This window comes from Bidens hawaiensis, unplaced genomic scaffold, assembly GCF_021521415.1.
Source record: "Bidens hawaiensis isolate Kalapana, Puna unplaced genomic scaffold, B.hawaiensis_p1.1 tig00039499_1, whole genome shotgun sequence".
Lineage (NCBI taxonomy): Eukaryota > Viridiplantae > Streptophyta > Magnoliopsida > Asterales > Asteraceae > Bidens > Bidens hawaiensis.
The window spans coordinates 10,841-33,387 of record NW_027496945.1 but is presented as its reverse complement, the minus strand read 5'-3'; the positions used below and the strand labels follow the sequence as shown (position 1 = coordinate 33,387).

Below are 22,547 nucleotides of genomic sequence, written 5' to 3'. Positions count from 1 at the left end.
AGAGCTAGGGATCCAAAAGTGTCGAAGGCAAATGGCTATATTGATAAAATAAAACATTATTTGGTAAAATAAAATAATTAATATAAAAACATTATTTGTTAAGTATATGATATAAAACCATTATTTATAAGAAAATAAATAATATAAAAAGCATTGTTTGTAAAGTAAATAATTAGTATAAAAATAGTTACTTGTAAAATAATAAAAAGAAAATGGCTATATTGGTAATCTGAAAATGTCAAGGTTGATTATTCAATTTATACTTTTAACATGGTTGTATTCGTGATTTAATTGCATTTAATAAAATGGATGTACAAGACTACAAGAGTTTAACGTGTTTTGAATGTGTATTTGATAATAAGATTTAACTGTAAACACCGAATATAATATTTGTAACTTTTTATAAAATAAAATTTAATGTTATTCGTTAATGCAAGTAGCAATCTTTATACAACTCTCGATCAAACCCAGTGGCGAAGGATATTGAGGGCAGGAGTGGCCCCGCCCCCTGTTTTTCGTGAAGAACTGTAAATTTAGTCGTTTTTCGTCTGAAAAAAATTATACGTAGCGTAAGTTTACCCGTTTTCGATCAAAAATTTGACCCCAGCCCCCCTAATTTATGAAATTTTAAATACATTTTTTATCTGCTCCCCTGACATTCGTGTCCAAGCTTCGCCACTGATCATACTCATTACTACCACAGTAGGAAAAGAAAAATGTGGTTGGTAGATTGCTTGGTGCATGCAGTTTTGAATATAAGTATAATAAAATAATCGGGTAAAACGATATATATAAATATCATATGAAAATAAATAACGTCCACCGTTAAAATGTCACAATTGTCACCGCTATACTAATGGATACACCAAATATAACGTTGTTACAACAAATTCTCTCTCAAGCATCAATAATAGACGGTAATGAAAACAACATGTCCATATAACTAGTTCACTAATTAGAGGTGTCAAATGATTTTGAAGTTAAATAAAGTTATATGAATGGAGATTATAATAAGTGCCTAACGTACATCCAAATAATAACCGACTAACCTAGTAAAATAGAATAACATATGAAAGATGTGAACAAACATTCATACCAAACAATGCCTAAATGCTTTTAAGTCCTAGAACTAGAAGGTTGCAAAAACTTCAATTTGATAGAAAATGAGCACCCTTTTCAACTCCGAAAGTCCTCTTCTAACTATTCAAATACGTTTACCAAACTATTCCCACGACTTTCCAAGCCACGCCATATTTGTTATGTGATTATTACGGATTTCTTCTAAAGACAAATTTTTTGTACTATCTGGAACTCGAACCTAAAACATTTTGATGTTTTAGAGACTATCTCTACCACTGGCCATCATCACCAAGTGATTATCATAATTGACGCCTTGATGGATTTTTTATTTTTATTTTTATAATTGTTACAATCTGTTGATGACTTTTCTATTTAACTGTTTTTAAATTGATAGAAATATCTAGTACTTAAATAATCAATTAACTGAATATTCTAGTCAAATATATGATGATTCATAAATTCTAGTTTGAAAAGATTGAAGCCGAGACAGAATGAGAGAATTATTTGATATTTGACTGAAAGAAGAAAAGAAATATGAAATGTTAAATCAGGAATATAATAGTCGTTTGAAACATAATCATAGTGTCTGGAATTACCGAGTCGACTTATGGCTATGCGTGGAGCGACTTGGGATACAAGAAACAGGTTAACTTGGCGTGCAAGTAATCGGGTTATCTATGGATAGTTATTTTATGGAATAATCTTTTTTAGGTTTAGATGGAAATAACTATCGTGTTGATTTTGATCTGTTCTAAATATATTCTAACGCGTTTAGGTTAGTCTATAAATACGGTGTTTAGGGTATGGGATATTGTATCAAGTTTTTGAGTCAGATTTCTTGATCATTAATAATATTGGGTGTTAGCCATATTGTTTGTTTTCTTCGTTTTTGTTCATTACGCACCTTTGATTACTATAATTGGTATCAGAGCCAAGTTCAAGAAATCGATAATCGGTCGGTGGCAAGCAGAGGCTTGAGGAGGAGCTGTTATTGGCGGCATGCAGCGAGAGAAGGTTGTTCGTGCGGCGACAGTTCAGAAACAAGTCGGTTTCCGTCGAGGCGTGGCTGGTTATTGGCGACGGTGAACAATCCGTTTGTGGTGGCAATAGGCTCTGCCTGATCGGGGAATTCCGGTTGCGTACGATTCGTATATCAGTTTTCATAATTGTGTGGTTTAGTGATTACGTAAAAGGGTTAACTATACGTAAATGGCATATCACTAAAGTCAAAAGGTGAACAGTAGGTTCCGGAAGAGAAAAAAAAGGGGGGGGGGGGAAAGGCAACGTTTAGAGATGGGTGATCGACCACCAGCCAAAGAAACGAACACAGATACGTTTCAGTGTTCGAAACTAACAACAACGAATTACACGGTTTGGGCTATGCATATGCGCGTGCTGATGAATGTGCATGGCGTGTGGGACACGATCGATCCGGGTAACGGCGATGCAAAACTAAACAACATTGCAATCGCTTTGATTTTTCAGTCGATCCCTGAAGCACAGATTTTACAAGTGGGTAATCTGCGCACGGCGAAAGAGATGTGGGAAGCGTTAAAGACCCGACATCTAGGTGCAGAACGGGTGAAGGAGGCGAAGCTCCAAACCCTAACGTCAGAGTTCGACGGGTTGAAGATGAATGAAACAGGGACGATTGATGAGTATGCAACCACGTTATCGAGTTACTCGTCAAAAGCCGCCACGCTCGGAGAGATATTCTCGGAAGAAAAGTGGTAAAAAAGTTCCTTACGAGTCTTTCGAGACGTTTTATTCATATAGTAGCATCACTCGAGCAAGTTTTAAATTTAAAAACTATTGGGTTCGATAATGTGGTGGGTCGATTAAAAGCCTATGAAGAGAGAATAAAAGAAGACAATCTTCAAACCGAGAACAGTCAAAGTCAGTTAATATTCACCAAATCTGAACCGGTTAGCAGGGGTCGAGGTCGAGGATCCTATGCTTCAAGAGGACGGGGACGCGGTCGAGATGATAAGAAAGGAAAAGATATGGAACGAGATTTGTCACATATTAAATGCTACAGGTGCGATAAATTTGGGCACTTTGTTTCGAGGTGCCCCGACCGATTTCGGAAAGATGAAGTAAATCTAAACCGAACAGAAGAAAATGAAACAAATGGTTTAGATGCTTCGTTTTTCATGATGGAAGGTGTCCGGGAAACCGTATACCTTCACGAAGATAAAGTAATTCCGACAAAGTACCATACCGATTCGGGCGAGACCGACATGTGGCACTTAGATAATGGTGACGGAAACCGTGAATATTTTGCGGAACTAAACGAACAAATAGACGGACGAGTAAGGTTCAGTGATGGTTCGTGTGTGCCGATCAAAGGGAAGGGTTCGATTGTTTTTAAAGGTAAAAGTGGAGAACATAAATTGATGACCGATATTTATTATATTCCAGGTTTGCAATGTAATGTGATTAGTTTGGGTCAAGCAACCGAGTCGGGTTGTGATATTCGGATGAGGAGTAACTATTTAACGATGCACAATAGTAGTGGAAGGTTACTAATGAAGGTCACGAGGAACTCCAAAATGCTTTATAAAATCCGACTAAATATTGGGAACCCAACTTGTTTAGAAGCAAAAGTACCAGGTATGTTCTAAGGTATTTGCGGGCCGATATATTCTAGGTCTCGAACAGTGACACCGAACCCATTTATAACAAACTGCAGCAATAGCGATGATGAAACTGTCGCTAACAGCAGCAACAGTGACAACCACGTTACAAACAACAGCGTTGTCGCAAACAGCAGTATCAGCGACAAAACTGTCGCTAACAGCAAAGATTCTGTCGCTAACAGCACAAATCCCGTCGCAAACTGCAGTAAGGTAAATTCCGATAAAGAACTCGAAGAACTACTAGTGTTATTGAATGATGAATTGAGTAGTTTTGGTGAAGCGAAATCGAAACCCGAGTGTATGAAAGCGATGCGGGCCGAGATCAATTCAATCAAGAAAAAGAAAACGCGGAGTTTAACGAGGTGACCAAAAGAAGTTAAACCAATCGGTAAATGGGTATTCAAGGTAAAACGGAATCCCGGCGAGTCAATAAACAAACACAAGGCGATGCTTGTGGTGAAAGGATGCGTGCAACAACCCGGGATTGATTACGACAAAGTGTTCGCCCCGGAAGCACGAATTGAGAAGATACGGTTTTTGGTTGGTCTCGCGCGGATTAAATTCAAGGAGATGCAAGCCTTGTTAAAGTTGGAAGATCTCCCTTGTACGACTCAGAAATTCAGGGGGTGATTGTTGGGAATTACCGAGTCGACTTATGGCTATGCGTGGAGCGACTTGGGATACAAGAAACCGGTTAACTTGGGTGCAAGTAATCGGGTTATCTATGGATAGTTATTTTATGGAATAATCTATTTTAGGTTTAGATGGAAATAACTATCGTGTTGATTTTGATCTGTCCTAAATATATTCTAACGCGTTTAGGTTAGTCTATAAATACCGTGTTTAGGGTATGGGATATTGTATCAAGTTTTTGAGTCAGATTTCTTGATCATTAATAATATTGGGTGTTAGCATATTGTTTGTTTTCTTCGTTCTTGTTCATTACGCACCTTTGATTACCATAGTGTCTAGATGCAACCATGTCGACAACGAGAAATGATCATATTACAATTCTATTCGGACCCACAAAGCCGAAATATTAAACCTGGACTAAAGTGGCTATATACCGATGTTCACGACTTCTCGCGAGGTGTTTATAAACCATGAAACCGAATGCACCATCTAAACCGTAACAAGTTTGTTGCTTCGGTCATTTTAATATTAATACGGTACGGCACTATGGCTCACAATTCAGTTTTTAGAGATTTGAAAGTGTAACAATGTAACTTTGTACTTTCACTCTCCATCTAACTAATGTTTTCACTTCTAAAATATGCAATTTATTATTTACTCCATTCCATAAAAAATATTCATATTTTTTTTATTTGTCTCATTATAAATGTTCATTTTCAAAATTTATTAGCTAATTTTCAGGTTTACCATTAAACACACAGAACTAACATTAATAAACAATATTGATGGACCCAATTTTCAAGGGCATTATTGTCATTTAATAAGAAAAAAAAATAAAAATCATTCAATATATCTTAAACTTTGTGTTATTCAAACTATGACATTTTTATTGAGACGGATGGAGTAATTTTTACTTTTTTTTTTACATTTGTCGAATATTGGAACTCTAAAACACGCTCGATTGACATATTTCCATCACACTTTGATATCACTAGACTATAAGCCAATTTATTATATTATACGGATGAACAATTTTTATTACTCAACATAGGGGTCTTCGGGTCGGGTTATTCGGGTTTCAAAGCTTTAAATCTTGACCCGAAACCCGACCCAAATCTCTCACGGGTTTTTTGGGCTCGAGAAATTCAGGCTCGGGTTTTTCGGGTTGGGTTAATCAGGTTTCGTGTATCCTAGAAAAAAACACAAAACCAAAAAAAATTTAAAACTTTAATGCTAAAATTAAAACAAAATATTATTCTTTGCTTATAACACACATAATCAAATAATAAATTAACCTAACTTGATAAAACTAACTCGAACCTTAATCGTATTCAATCGGGCGTGATTTGGTTGTTCGATTATGGTTGCTATTAGTAATAAACGTAATTCATAAATTAATAATAAGCAATCGATCCATAATAGTTAGAATGAAAACAGTCAATTATAGCCAGATTCTAATAACTTTAGTGATTAAAACTTAGCCTATTATACATAAAAATATATTTAATTTCAAAATTAAAAGTTAATTCGGGATGACCCAAATCTTCTAAATCAAACCCGAGAACCAACATGAATTACTTCGGCTCGGGTTCGGGTTAGTCTTTTCTCGGGTTTGGGTTCTTCGAGTCAAGTTAGTTTGGGTTCGAGTAGGGGTTTTTTCGGGCTGGGTTTCAGATAAAAGTGACAGCCCTAATTTAACATATTTAAATATTAACAAACGGTTTTAAAAAGAAAAAATGAGTCAGAACTGTCAAAACCAATCCATCAAAACAAGTTGTTCAGGCCAATTTACGCAACCTGACCGCCGGTATCATCAGTTAATTATCATATAAACCGGCTGAACCAAATCATGACCAACCAGACAACCCGTCTATGTGTCAATACTAACTTTTATAAAAGAGCCGGTTCTAGGTCATGTCCGATCCAGCCCGAATTTGAACTTCGCAAAAAGCATTTTAATTTTTTTTAAAAAGAACATTTCTTAGTGCGGTCACGATCAGCTTAACCAAATTGGTCTAAATCTTTCTGCTTTTGCTTTCGATGTCTTGTACTTTCCATATACAGTTAAATTCCAGACTGGTTGAGCCAGGGTCCCGGTTCAACTTCTGAAACTCGCAGCAAATGCGACCTTGACCCGTTCAGTTCAGCGCTTGCCGCTGGTTCAACAAGTTAAATGCAAGATAACCAACTATGGACCATAGTTGATCCACTACACGGTCACACAACCAGTACATACATTCATTAAACCACAAAGTACAAACATTAATGCACGAGGTACTATTGCAATATATCAAATAATACAGTCCAATAACAACTTTTCTGCTGCTGATCATAGGCGTATAATCATCCCCCTAAGTTCAAAAAAAAATAATCTCATAATCAATACAAACTAAACCCAAAAAACTGGCTAACAATAATCCCGAGCCCGAGTGCAATCGCCACCATTGATGTAAGGCCCCAAACCCGGTGACCCTACTTTCGTGTCGGATTTACTCATAAACACAGTTCTTCAAATCAGAGTTTATTAAAACTTTTCGCGGAATATAAAACATCAATCATTTGTTACAAAACATTGAATCTTTTCTTTGATACCATAACACAAAACTTTATTTTTAAAACAGCTTTACTTATTTCTTCAGATGCCAGCCGTTCAATCCATGCCGTGTGTCATCCTCATGCTAGCTCTGTAATCAGCTCACCTGCGTGCATACTAAAAGTCAGCTACGCTGAGTGAGTTCTAGTTAATCAGGCAACATACAATTTTATTCTCATATATTTCTTAACGTATCCGAAGACACATATTTCTACCTTAACCTCGTATAAATGTCCATAGAAGGATCATCACGTAATATCTATTAAAAGAACCTTTGCCATTACCATACTATATAGAATTTCCATAGGAGGAACACTCTGTATACTTTCCATAGAAGGAACACTTTACTATCCATAGAAGGAACCCTATACTTTCCATAGAAGGAACCCTATACTTTCCATAGAAGGAACACTATACTTTCCATAGAAGGAACCCTATACTTTCCATAGAAGGAACACTATACTTTCCATAGAAGGAACACTATACTTTCCATAGAAGGAACACTATACTTTCCATTAAAGGAACATTATACTTTCCATAAAAGGAACATTATATATATCCATATAAGGAACACTATCTATAAGTTATTATCTAATATCCATGTAAGGAGCTAATCACTTCCCTTGACGATACGTGCAATATCCGAAGATCGTTCACGTACCGACAAGCTTTCATTCATAATGTTTATACATCATCCTCAGATTACATACAATATTAATATCTTTATTTACATTCTGACAGTACGTGCAATATCCGAAGATCGTTCACGTACCGTCATGCAATCAATCATATCTATCACATATATCATACACGAAATACACATAAAATTATATCCTTTCATTCATACTTTCTTACTTCCATACTTTCTTTCTTTCTTTTGTATTAACTTACTTTCATATCTTACGTTATAAAGGACATTACGCCCTACATTCCTCGAGTATTATTAGGGCTCGGTTCCCTTTTCGCAACCATACAACCATACATTATCATTTCTTTCTTCTATTATCTCTATCATGTTCATACGCATAAACTTACATAACATACTTACCTTATACATAGCGTTACAACCTGACAGTACGTGCAATATCCGAAGATCGTTCACGTACCATCAAGCAATCATTCATACATTTCACATCATCCACATAAGGCATACACTTATCTCTTAGGATAAGTGTATTAACTATCACATTGAGTATGCACACAGCCCCGAAAACATAACAAGGAATGGGGCTAGAAACTCACCTGAACTCTGCTCCTTTTTCTGATAGCTGTAAATCCCTTCTTTAACTGAGCTCGGCTGACTGAACAAGTTGCACGTATCAATTAACTATCACTTCTCATAAAGTATTTCTATCTTTATATGACCCACAACGAACGGGGGTCCGGGGGCAGCGCCCCTGGCAGCGGGGTCTAGGGGCGGCAGCCCCTAGCAGGGTCCAAGGGGCAGAGCCCCTGGCTGGGGTCGAGCTGCCAGGTCAGCTTGGAAAAATTTTATTTCCATTAACTGTCTTAACACATTTTTCATTAGGTTTTTAATTTATTTTCTAAACGAACTTCATATCAGGCGAAGTTAAACCTCGGGCGAACTTGGCTTCAGGCGAAGTTAAACCTCGGGCGAACTTGGCTTCAGGCGAAGTTAAACCTTAGGCGAACTTGGCTTCAGGCGAAGTTATCCTTAGGCGAACTTGGCTTCAGGCGAAGTTATCCTTAGGCGAACTTGGCCGTAGGCGAAGTTATCCTTAGGCGAAGTTACGCTTGAAGGCGAAGTTACGCTTGAAGGCGAAGTTCATCAGGCAAACTTAATCTTGCAGGCGAAGTTATCGCGCTGCAGATCTGTTTGCCCATAAATCCTTCGTTTCTTAGCCAAATAACTCGATTTTGGTACCCACGGAATCGTATGATCGGCGCCTACAAATCCCAACCATCAAATCGGCCTAAAATCGACGTTTTAGGGGTCCGATTTGGGCAGTTTGGGTTTCAGGTCCGGTTAACCCATCCAATCCTAACCATTTTCAGTAATATTAGCTTTGTTGGATTTGTTCTTACCTTACCAACTCAGATCTATCAACAAAATCTCGGGTCTCGGCTTCGAATCTTGATCGGTTAGAATGTGTGTGTTTTGAGTGTGTGAAGAAATGGATGTAAATGAAGATATTTTTGGGATTTTGGGTGTATTTATATCCCTGAAATCCCATTCTCATTTAACCTATCTCAATTAATCCAAGTCCACAACCCACATCCATTACCCAACACTAGCCCGACCCATACCAACTCCTATTCTATTATTTATTTCCTGATAACCCGAGTAAACTTTCCCTCTATTATTAAGTAATATAATTAATATTATCTTGAAATTTCGGGATGTTACAATTGACGATATCCAAGTAAGCGTCTCAGTGATTCTCGGGATCCGGTCCTTCAAGGCCTGGCTACACGACCCGATAAAGACCGTATAGCTCCCCATCGCGATTACGGTCCCCACCAAAAACATACCTAAAAAGGCCGCACCCGCCACGCGTGACGGGAGTGCAAGTGCAGGCAAGACCATCATAAGTGCATCCGGTTGTAACCTGTAACGATTCCGGCAAATTCAGGTATACCCTAGCCGGAATATACTATTTACGTGTTATTCAATACTGAATATATGAATTATAATGTGTTTATACGAGCATATAAGATTCACAGTACGAATTATACTCGAATATACAGCTAGTCGTATTGAAATTACGATTAATCGATGAACGGTTATTGAAACCCGAACTAATCGGGGATTACATTATAGACGAAATATATAATGTTTAGTGATGTGTACGAAGTATTAAAGCTTCGGGATAAGTGAATTATAGCACAGAAAAAGGATTTCGATTTATTAGTACGTCGGTACGATAAACGAAACCTTTAACATCAAACCAAGCAAGAGACGATCGACCAAGCCGAAAAAGATGCACAATTACCGACAATATGATGTGTTAAGTCAATAAATATCATGGTTTAAGTTTTTAAAGTTTTTAAATCGGTTTTATATAAATTTAAATTTTAAGCCGAAAAACGACTGTTTTGGCCTCGTTTTGAGCGGAATTAAACGTTTAACCGAAAAACGAACTGAACCAGATTATCCACAACATTATCCGGATTACACAATCCGAATGTGTGGCCAAGGTTGAAGATGTGGGCCCCACCCCACACCTTACATGGACCGATCGTTCCATAGTCACACACACACACACTTCATTTTCTTTTTTTCTAACATCCTAACTCCACAATTCTCTCAACACTCCTCAACATTCATCCAACCTCCTTTGATTTATACCAAGAAACCGAGGTAAAGATCGGATTATAGTCGTGTTGACTAAAGAACTCTAAGTGATATCACAATCTAAGTCCTGAGAAGTGTATCGGGGTTAACATTGTCCCCAGATCGTGTACGGTACTGGGTTAACAGTGTCCCCGGACGTACCGGTTAACACGAATTTAAGTTATATTAATAGAAATTGTGTAGTAACGACTTAGGGATCGTATTACAGATCCGGACAGGTAGCCGTGCCAATATTACATCTCTGCTCACCAAAAATGTGAGTTTCACGAGCCCCTTTTTATTGAACTGTTTTAAATATTTTCCCGGGGCGGAAAGCATGTTTTTATCAAAGTGTTTAAGTACATGCCGATCGCATGGAAATGAATGTATTTATATAATGTTTATTGTACGGGAATCGTACGGTAATGTATTAAGATGGTAATTGTCTGAGTTGTTAATATTGTAAGACCCGAAACAGTGCTCTGGGTTAACAGTGTCCCCAGAGGTTATTAAATGTATTTCTGGGTTAACAGTGTCCACAGAGGTTATTAAATGTGTTTCTGGGTTAACAGTGTCCCCAGAGGTTATTAAATGTCTTTCTGGGTTAACAGTGTCCCCAGGGGTTATTAAATGTATTTCTGGGTTAACAGTGTTCCCAGAGGTTATCAAATGTGTTTCTGGGTTAACAGAGGTTTCACTTGTATGCTCAGCATAATTACATCGTTCATTTATGATTATCAAAATGATTTGTCACGGTTTATTTAAATTAGTGAAACTCACCAACTATTCGTAGTTGACCCGTTTTCTTTACATGCTTTCTAGGTACACCCAAATTGAAATGAGTGATACGTGCCTGATGATGTGTGCTATTTTGTGGAAGCTTAAGGGTCTATATTTTGTTTTAAACATGTTAACGTACTATTGGTAAAACTTATGTGATAACGCCTAGTCGGTAACGAAACTCGAAACAATGTAATACGTTTAAATTATTGTAGTGGTGTTTTCTTTATAAGCAATGCTGTTGATATCAGATGTGTCTGTTGCATCCCGTTTACGTTTCCGCTGCGGTTACGGGGTGTTACATAACCCGTGGATTATACCCGTTGCAAAAGTTGCAAACCCGATTTTCTTCTTCTTGGTTACATTCGGGTCTGTTAACGAGGCCTCGTAAACGCTGACATCACATTCACCATTCTCCAATGCAACACACGGGGCTGGGACTTCTGAGGCTTCACGGATTCCCATAGCCCCGATTACAAGAAGGGTGAAACCGACAACTCTGGTTCCCCATGTTCGGATTATCTCGATGTGGAGTCGGTCTTTTAAGAGTAGGAAAAGTAAACCAAAAATGACCTGCCCGGCATCGTGCCCGCACCCCCAAAGGGCGCCAACAAGGGCACTCTCCACTTGTGACCGACCGATTGAGAGTGGCACCAGGGCAGCGAGGTGGTCGGGTCCGGATAGTGTGTGTAAGCGCCAGCGAAGAAACCCGTCCATAGCGCTGCTTAGTAGCTCGCTTCTAACAAGTGGGCCCGGGCCAGTTTTGGTTGCAGTTTGAAACGAGGCAAGTGCTGGTGAGACGAGGACAGGTTGGATGATGAAAGCGAGAGCCGATAGCAGAATGACTGTTCCAGCAGCAGCTGCCTGAAAAAAACAAGATTACAGAAATCAACATCGCAAGTGTGAGACGATGGGCAAACATAACTATGCTACAAAATCATTTTAGTTGTAATCCCAATCACTGAATGAAAAGCATTGGGAGGTCGTATGCATTGTGTAGACTTTGGACAACTTTAAGCTGGTACGACCTAGAGGCATAAACGAGCCAAGCCACTCGTGAACTACTCAAGATCGGCTCGCTAAAAGCTCGAACCGAACCGAGCTTACACAAACCCGCGCTCGAGCCTGAGCCTAAAAAAGTTTCAATCAATCAATAAATCATACCCAGTAAAATCCCACCGACAGCAAAGCTATAGGTAGGGTCTGGGGAGGGTGGGATGTAGGCACACCGTACCTCTATCCGAAGGAATAAAGAGGTGGCTTCCAGAGAGACCCTCGGCTCAAAGTACATGTGTATGAAGCAAAATAAAGGAAATCAAAGTTTAACAGTTATATAAAAACTACTACTAATTATAATAATATTAATAATAAGGTCACAGTTTAACAGCTATATAAAAGCTAATAATAATAATAATAATAATAATAATAATAATAATAATAATAATAATAATATATGTAAGGGAAATACCATTATGGTATGTGACTTAAATAAGTTAAGTCTAAGCCCTAAGGTATTCAATTCTCTCTAAAAATCCTTAACTTTAATTCTACTTCTCCACGAATTCCTATCCTCAACCATGTCCTCGGAGAGGTTTAGGTCTATCAAATCATGCCTAATCCTCTCATCCCAAGTCAATTTCGGTCGTCCTCTACCCTCCTCCCCTCTATAGTAATGTTTTCTACGGATCTAACAGGATTCGTCGTCTGTCTTCTCTTTACATGTCCAAACCATCTCAATCTCCACTCTCTTATCTTGTCTGCTATGTTCGCCACCCCTAATCTCTCGCGAAACACAACGTTTCTTATTCGGTCTAGCCTTGTGTGCCCACACATCCAACGTAGCATTCTCATTTCTGCTACCTCCATCTTCCGCACTTGTGCATTCTTGATGGCCCAACAATCTTCCATATAGCATTACAGGTCTAACTGCCACCCTATAGAATTTTCCCTTTAGATTAGTCGGGAAACTCTTGTCGCACAATATACCTGTGGCTGCTTTCCATCTACACCATCCTACCTTAACTCGGTGGGTCACATCACTGTCTAATTCCCCATCGCTCTGTACAAATGATCCTAAATACTTGAACTTTGTTACCTGCGGGACCACCTGCCCTTCAATTGTGATGTGTGCATCTTCAATGTCGTTTATCCCACCAAAATCACAGTGTAGGTACTCCGTCTTAGATCGGCTAATCTTTAAACCTTTTGTCTCTAAGGTTGTTCGCCATTCCTCAAGCCTCATGTTTAGATCTTGTTTTTTCTCAGCAAGTAACACAATATCGTCTGCGAACATCATGCACCACGGGAGAGTCCCCTGAATCGACTTTGACAACTCATCCAAGACTACTGCAAAAAGAAACGGGCTCAACGCTGACCCCTGGTGAAGACCTACCTCTACAGGGAAGAAATCAGTATCCCCCACTGGCGCACGGACACTTGTTTCACTCCTGGTATACATATCCATAATTATCTCTATGTATTTCCTGGGCATTCTTCTACCCTCCAAGCACTCCCAAAGCACCTGTCGTGGCACACTGTCGTAGGCCTTTTCTAGGTCAATAAACACCATATGTAGATCACGCTTCTTCTCCCTAAACTTTTCCTTTAATCTTCTTATAAGGTGTATTGCCTCTGTGGTGGAACGCCCCGGCATGAAGCCAAATTGGTTGACCGTAACATGAGTTTCTCGTCTAAGTCTAACCTCAATCACTCTTTCCCATAGCTTCATAGTATGACTTAGTAGTTTGATTCCTCAGTAGTTACCACAACATTGGCGTCTCCTTTGTTCTTATAGATAGGAACTACAACGTTGCTCCTCCACTGGTCTGGCATCTTACCTGATTTGAGAATATTATTGAACAGAGTAGTTAACCACATGACTCCTTCCTCCCCCAGACACTTCCATACCTCGATGGGTATGTTGTCTGGGCCAACCGCCTTAGACCTTCCCATCCTCCTAAGTGCGTCCTTCACCTCTTCTCGCGTGATCTGTCGGCAGTAGCAGTTATTCGATTGTTGTCGTTGAAAGTTTGTGTTGTCATGTTCTTCTTGGTAAGCTCTCCCATTGTTAAAAAGATTGTGGAAGTAGGTTTGCCATCTTAGCTTGATGTCCTGCTCCTTGACCAGTACATGCCCATCTGTATCCTTTATGAACTTCACCGGTCCTAGATCTTGCCTTCTACGCTCCCTAGCTTTGGCAATCTTAAACATAGCATGTTCCCCCTCTTTTGTTTCTAGACTTTCATACATCCGTTTAAAGGCCGCCTTCTTTGCTTCCGCCACTGCCTTCTTCGCCTCTATCTTGGCCGTTTTGTAGTTGTTCCTCAATTCCACTCGCTCCTCCTCATTCGTGCACCTCATTAGCTCCCTAAAACATCCTTGTTTGTCTCTTATCTTGTCTTGCACTGCGTCATTCCACCACCAAGACTCCTTATGCCCACTTGTCTTTCCTGTTGTGACCCCGAGAGTCTCCTTTGCTACTTGGATGATCTGTCTCCATAGCTTCCCATATATGAGTTGAGTCCCCATTTAGTCGAGCCCCGCGTATGCAGTATGAGTTTATCCTTAAACAGTAGGAGATTTTCGTCCTTCAAATTTCCCCATCGAATTCTCGGTGTACCTTTCTTCTCTCGAACAGTCAGCTTATTTCTGAAGGCTATATCAGTCACTAGTAGTCGATGTTGAGTCACAACTGCCTCCCCAGGTATGACTTTGCAGTCCTTCCACCAACGTCGGTCTCCTTGCCTCATCAAAAGGTAGTCAATTTGCGTGTCCCGTCCGCCACTGCTAAAAGTGATTAAATGAGAATCTTGTTTCCTAAAATAAGAATTTATAATACCTAGGTCATGTGCCACCGCAAACTCTAGAAGATCTGTTCCGGTCTCATTCCTATCATCAAAACCGAAACCCCCATGTACGGCTTGAAAACCATCGTTAGCCTTACCAATGTGTCCATTAAAATCACCTCCTATGCAAATCCACTCCCCCTAAGTATGCCCCCTACCACTGCGTCTAGCCAATCCCAAAATTCTCTCTTTTCCTGATCCCCTAGGCCTACATGAGGCGCGTAGGCGGAGACTACTGCCACTACTTCCTCTCCTAGTACTAATTTCAACACCATAATCCTGTCATTATGTCTTATCACCTCCACCACACTAGTGTGTATTTCCTTAGAGACTAGAAACCCCACTCCATTCCTAGCTCCATCAGACCCCGAGTACCACAACTTATACCCATTACACTCAGCCCCTCTATGTCCTTTCCACTTAGTCTCCTGAAGGCATGCTATTTGAACCCTACGTCTTTTAAGCACATCTACCAATTCTAGCAACTTACCATTTAATGTTCCTACATTCCAAGAAGCCAAACGCAACATACGCTCCCTATCTTTACTCTTTCCTACACCCCTCGTTTCAGGACATGGTCTCAAGTAATAGTCATTGTTCCTACGCTCTATGGTTGCAACTAATCACACAAACACAAGCAATAGAACACCAAATCAATAATAATAATAATAATAATAATAATAATAGTAACAAAAACTAATAATAATAATAATAATAATAATAATAATAATAATAATAATAATAATAGACACACGGCACACAGTAACAGATAAATTGGACTGACTACTCTAGCAGCATCAAGGCCTATTGCCAACAAAAAAATAAAAGATATGAAACGATCTCACCGGGATTTTAGCAAGTCACCAATATTGATCAACTTCAGTTAGGGTGATTAAGAAGAAAAAATAGCAAATAACCTTCCTTTAGGGTTATTTCTTCAATCTCATAATATTACCACCTCTGAATAACAGCAACACAACACAACAAGCCCCAATCTTCTTTGACCCGAAGAAAAATTAGGGTTTCTGATAAGAACCCTACAACTCAGTTTCTGGCAGCAACAAAAAGGAATGTTTGATTACTAAAGACAGGAGAGACGCAGCGGAAGATAAATCACCAGACTTGTAGCCCACTGATTCCAGTCGGAGACACCACCACAGAGGCGGAGATCAGTTATTGCAAAGAGACCGGGCAGGTAACCAACTGATATAGATCAATTAATTGGCCCTTGTAATCGAGTCGGAGAAACTCATATTTGCTGTAGCGGTGTGTTTGAAGTGGCAAAGGGGGCTGACGAGTAGTTAGGGTTTGCCGATAGATCGACGAGCATGCAGTGGTCTGCTCAGTGGTCCGATTGGGGGCTGACGCCCTGCTTGCGGTGCGCACATATAATGTATATATGTGTGAACCCTTGGGTGGGCAAAAGTAAAATTGCACTAATTTTGACGTTATTTTACTAATCACGTGAAAATAACGTTAAAAGTGGTGGAAGGTTAATCAGGCATCATGTGGTGGCGTTGATAGCCGAAAGACAAGGGCACATGCACCAATCAGCCGGTGTCCCGATGATCGAGTGTTATGTGTCTTATGTCCAAGGCTTGATTCAAAACTACTATCGAGCCGGGGGTCTCACCGGAAGCAGCCTCTCTATCCCTATGGGATAGAGGTAAGGCTGTCTACATCTTACCCTCCTCAGACCCTACCATAGCATTGCTATTGGTGGGATATACTGAGTACGATGATGATGATGAGCCTAAAAAAGTTTGTTTAATAAATAAGCCCGAGCTTCACTTATCGAGCTCAAGCTGGCTCGCAAGCCTATATTCACATACTTTTTATTTAATATTAAATATATGCCTATACAGTAACTATTATTGCATAGAAACCCATGATAAAAAGGCTCTAATAAAAACAATTAAATAATATTAATTATGTCATATATACAAACTATAAGTAAAAAATATAGATATAAACAATGATAAATGTATATAAATCAATTAATGAAGACCAGCGGAGCTAGAGCTTTAGATTTGAAGATCGACACAAACCAGCTCATTTATGCCCATAGTTTGACCCATGATCAACCCAGTTAACACATTCTCAAACTTTATTGATTAAGTATTTAACATGTTTAAGATAAAAGAACAGGCCAAGAATGTGACCAATAACTATAACTACCATGTAGAAAGCAACTAGGGAATCACTGGGAAACAATGTATCATCCAAGTAGGATATGATATACATGTTTAAATATTTAATATATCCAATTCACTAAATAATGAAACATAAATTGACAAGACATTGTGCTAGCATGTGATTCGGTAGGGATGACACTAAACCACAATGCTAGTAAACAATCATTGACGCATAAAGCATTATCTTTATGTCTCGGACTCTCGGGCATGCGAGCTGTTTTTACGTCTTTAACCTAGGCGACAGGCGAGCACTTGGCGCCTTTGACTACCTAGCCTGCATAGGCTCGATAAACATGCCTTCTACGGCTTCCATCCCATTACAATTACAAACTTTCATTTCACATTATCTGTGACTCATAATAATTGCAACATTTTCTTTTTTAAGAGGTTAGGCATACAAAAAAGACGATGCGACTCATTTAGGTCCACCTCGACTTTTGAAGAACTGGAAAAGGATGCATAACTTATAAGATATATCAGCCTCCAAAAGCATATATGACTTTTGTTAACAGTTACTAAGGACATAAATGATAAATATAACTAACAATATATACTATGTTATATATAATTATAAATGTATATAGATTAATTAATAACTAAATGACCGAGGCTCGAGCTTGGAAAACTACTCAAGAGCCGAGCTCGAGCTTTGGAAATAGAGCTTAAAATGAGCTCGAGTTGGCTCGTTTAAACCCCTATTTGTTACATTAAAATGGTAATGCTACTACAAAGGAGCATAAACTTAGAAATAGAAACATGCATACACAAAAAAGGAATTAAAATACTAACTTCGGTGATATAAAAAAATCTTCGAACTCATATCTTTTAACAATGGTGATATCTGGAACATCTCGATATCAATTCATAATTCATGATACAGACAGCAAGATGGTCAATGGGTTTCAGGTATATTAATTTCAGCGTGGCTCCAAGGCCTTGGGTTAACCCACAAACACTTCTTTGCACCTTATTATGATACAAAAACAATAATATTACAATAACAATTTAACATTTTTAACAAAAAATAAAGGAATTGTTTGTTCTTGCAACACTGTAAATACCCTTTAAATCAAAGATATTCCATCTCCAACGGTTACACTGATTTGAAGTGTTTGTTTAAAGTTAAACTAAACATGATTACGATTCTATTAACTATTTGTGGCAAATAATCATACTTGACTGGAAGAAAACCGCAAATATATCAGTTTCTTGTGTGCTATGCCTATATAACCATTTCATAAACAAAACACTCATTTAGCCATGATAAACATAACACCTTTTCTCATCAATAATGACTGACAATAAACATAAAACATTTAAACTCATCAATAGTGACTAGTCTGAAAACTAATGCGATACACGACACCATATCACATATAGATTCGTGCATGTATTGTTATTCACATATAGACCCATGCATGTATTATTATCCACGTATAGAATGAAAAATATTTAGAGTTTAGGCGACTAAAAGCATATACACGATCAAAGATCCACGCATCTAACATAACCATATAGCTATAACACTCAAACTAATTGTTAATTTAGTGGTTTTCTCTACAGTGAAAAGACTGATTCCAAGATAAAAGTATAATTACCTAGCTGTTCCTAGTTTTATGCAGCCAGTTATCCAATTATTCTTATTCTGCAATTCCCAAAAATCTGCACATTAAATTCTTGGTACAAAATTCCATGAAGTTTGTTTCTTTTATTCTAATTTTAGGGTTTGCGTGCACTTGTATTTTTAATACAGCCTGAAAATATTTTGTTATGGTTATCTATATCTAGTTTACAATTTATATATGTTATGCACACAAATAAAGTCATAATAATCTGAATTTTCAAAAATCCTGTATTTATTTTCAAACAGTGTTGTTACAGAATTGAAGAATGAGATTAGCTTTCTGTGGGTTTGTAAAGCCAATCCCAATCTTTCATTCTGTAAAACCACAACAAAATCTAGATTAACAATATTGTATTTGTAGCAAGTTTATTAAAACCGATGTCAGAACATGAGTCTAGATTTCCAGAAGGCGGTTGCGATTGCTGATATTGTTGGTGGTGGTGGTGAAGATTGAAGAGATACGAGATCATTAAGACCACGAGCGCATTCAACAAAATCTTGTGACAGATTTGCATCGTCATTGATGAACAGAAAGGCAAGATTCTCTGAACACAATTGGGCTTGAACCGCCATTCGAAAACCATCGTAGGTCCAAATAAAAAAAATATGGTTTTTGATTCGTTCCAGCCCATTAAAATGGTGCGTGAGCCTTTCAGGTCGGTTTCATTGTTGTAATGAGTTATATTCACAAAATAACTTCTTTGTCCCTTACTATGATACTAAACAATACTATACTATCACGATAGCAATTTAACTTTTTAACAAAAATAAACGAATTCTTTATTTACAGCACAAACACCCTTTTAAATCAAAGATAATCCCATCTCCGATGGTTACAGAGATTTGAAGTGTTTGGTTAAACAAAATATAAAACTAAAAAAAAATCACAAAAGAATCAGTTTCTTGTATCCTATACTTATATAACCATGTCATAAACATAAAGGCAAGAGAAATTCTCCGTATACAATTAGGATTGAATGGCCATTCGAAAACCACTGTAGGTCCGAATACAAATATGTGTAATGTATTACAACAGTACATTGAACTTTTAAGTTTTTAATTCATTCCAACCCATTATAAATAGAAGAAAATCACAAAAATAATCAGTTTCTTTTGTTTTACACTTATACAACCATGTCGTAACTACTCATTTATGCATGATATACACAACTCATCAATAATGTCTAAAACCAATGCGATATAACATATAGGTTCATGTATGCACTGTTATCCACATATAGGCCCGTGTATCACGTATAGAGTGTTTAGGCGAGTAAAAAAAGCAATCATATACACGATCAAAGATCCACGTATCTAACGTAACCATATAACTAGTATGAATGTATACTAATTCTTACCTTTGTGGTTTAGTCTACTGTAATAAAACTTATTACCAAGATAAATGTAAAAATTACCTAGCCACCCCTGCAGTCAGTTATGCAATTATTCTTATTCTTTTGGGCGTATAATAATCATGATTAATGGTTGTTATTGATTTTATGAACTAACAATTTTAAGTCAAATGCTGACTTAATTCAACTAAATTTTGGATTCAGAATAATAATATCAGATCCAATTCCCATTAATAAAAATGTAGAAAAAAATTAATTAGTAACAAGATTTAAAAGCCCTAAATATATAATTCAAACAACAAACCCTATACACAATTCAAATCAAAACCCATCATCCAAATAAACACAATTACAATTTACCTTGTGTTGTTGCGAGAGAAATTGGGGTTTGGGTACAACAAAACCCTTGTTTTCCGACAAATCTGTTGATGGGTTTTTGATAACCGGCGTCGGAGTGTCGATTGACGGAAGGTGGTCGTGTTTGCAGCAATTGAGTGAGTTGACTCGGAGGATGTAGTGTGGGAGTTTAGTGGGTTGGAATCGGGCGAGTTGGGGTGGCTTTAGGTGAAGGTGGTGGTGGATTAGCTTTTCCATGGTGGCTCGGCCGCCGTGCCTGCGGGTGTCGGATTAACTCCGTCCGCCGTGGTGGTTGTGTGTGAGAGATTAGTCCACCGGATTCTTCGTGGATTTTAGGATAGAAATAGCAACCGCCTGCCCATTATGTAGACGTGGTATTATCACCCACTATTAACTTTTCAACTCCATTTTTTCATTATCATTAAACTTTATCTTCCAATGTATATTATTTTATAATACTAAATAAATATCATTATCACTTATGTTACTTGTTATAGATTGGGCTTTAGACTTTAGGTTAAAGTGTCATGTTATCTTTACATATGCACTGTTGTATTAAGTTTTTAACTAACACACCTTTTAACATTGAATAATGGTTAAGCCTAACAATTCCTTGTTGAAGCCCCATTACCACATTAACATTATTGGTTTGGTATACAATGAATTGACAAGAATTGAAAAATATTATGATGTATTGATATAAAAGTTAAATGTATTTTACACAGAGAAAACATAGAACATAAATAGATGGTTGCTATTGGCTAACAAAGGAAACAACAATCAAGCTATTAAAGGCTTGGAATTCTCTTTCAATTTACTTGTAACAGTCTTTTTCGTGAGAAAATGGAAATTGCCAAATTGATCCTTATTATTTACCTCAAATATTCTTCATGTAACCAAATTTCCACCAACTAGAGTAAAATATCCTAATATTGATCTTCGATCTTCTATATCTCTTGCCCAGTCTGCGTCAGTATAGACCTGGATCTTTAAAATGTTTGTTTGGCTGAAAAAAGACCCCATGACCCGGTGTTCTTTTGAGGTATCTAATAATCCTCCACACTACTTCCATGTGAGCCACTTGAGGTTGGTGCATAAACTTACTAACTACCCCAACCGCATATGCAATATCTGGACGAGTATGTGAGAGGTAAATTAATTTCCCTACCAGCCGTTGGTATATTTCTTTGTTTGCTAATTCTCCTTTTGTATGTGAAGTTTATGATTTACTATTATTGGTGTGTTGGCCGGGTTGCAATCGATCATTCCTGTCTCAGTTAGGAGATCAAGGATATACTTTTTCTGGCATATAAATATGCCTCTTTTGACCTTAGAACCTTAATCCCAAAAAAGTACTTAAGTCTACCTAGGTCATTCATTTCGAATTATGTGAATAGACTTGCCTTTAACTTCTTCATTTCTTCTTTATCGTTTCCTATAATAGTCATGTCATAAACATATATAATTAAACAAGTCACAAGTTTACCTCTATGTTTAAGGGATAGCGTATGATCGGAGTTGCTTTGTTGTAATCCATATTCTTTCATTGCTAGAGCGAATCATTCAAATCAGGCTCAGGGGGGGTGTTTAAGCCCATAGAGGGATTTCTTTAACCGACATACTTCCTTTTTTTTGAATTTGTGCTGAATTCTCCATATACACTTATTCTTTTAACTCTCCATGTAAGAAGGCATTTGTAATATAAAAACTGATGAAGAGGTCATTCTTCATTTGCGGCTATAGATGGTAGAACCCTGATTATGTTAATTTTAGCCACCAGAGAGAATATTTCTGAGTAGTTAACCCCATATGTTTGGGTATAGCCTTTAGCCATTAAATGTGCCTTATATATTTCAATAGTTTCATCTGGTTTGTGTTTGATTGTGAAGACCCATTGACACCCCACTGGTTTCTTTCCTGATGGAAGGTTGCCTTTTTCCCACGTGTCATTTTTTACTAATGCTTCCATCTCGGTTTTCATTTCATCCTTCCGTTTCTTTGATTTTAAAGCTTTTTCGAAAGTATTTGGTATTGGTTCATCATATAGTGAAGAATTAAAGGCCTTAGCTTCTTTGGATAGGTTTCCTTCGGCTATGTTTGCCATGGGATATCTAGAAGACTGGGATTATTTCTGGAGAATATCGTTTAGGTGGA

General features: G+C 37.9%; 1 protein-coding gene across 1 annotated transcript; it reads right to left on the bottom strand.

Annotated features, from left to right (window-relative positions):
• Positions 1-6,568: 6,568 nt before the first annotated feature.
• LOC143591266 (chloroplast protein FOR GROWTH AND FERTILITY 2-like) lies at positions 6,569-20,630 on the bottom strand. The gene is made up of 4 exons (XM_077071520.1): positions 20,397-20,630; positions 11,328-11,884; positions 9,322-9,515; positions 6,569-6,802 (listed from the first exon to the last, which is right to left on the bottom strand). Exons 1-4 carry the CDS (start codon positions 20,628-20,630, stop codon positions 6,732-6,734), a joined length of 1,056 nt encoding a protein of 351 aa, XP_076927635.1. The 3' UTR covers positions 6,569-6,731.
• Positions 20,631-22,547: the final 1,917 nt, after the last annotated feature.

Excerpts from the sequence above, each read along its gene's own strand:
- LOC143591266 (XM_077071520.1), bottom strand. The coding sequence starts at position 20,630 with ATGGAAAAGCTAATCCACCACCACCTTCACCTAAAGCCACCCCAACTC. Across the intron at positions 9,516-11,327 it reads GCAACGGGTATAATCCACGG|GTTACAACCGGATGCACTTA; the intron begins GTTATGTAACAC and ends GAATCGTTACAG. Across the intron at positions 6,803-9,321 it reads TGAGACGCTTACTTGGATAT|CATCAATGGTGGCGATTGCA; the intron begins CGTCAATTGTAA and ends TTTGGGGCCTTA.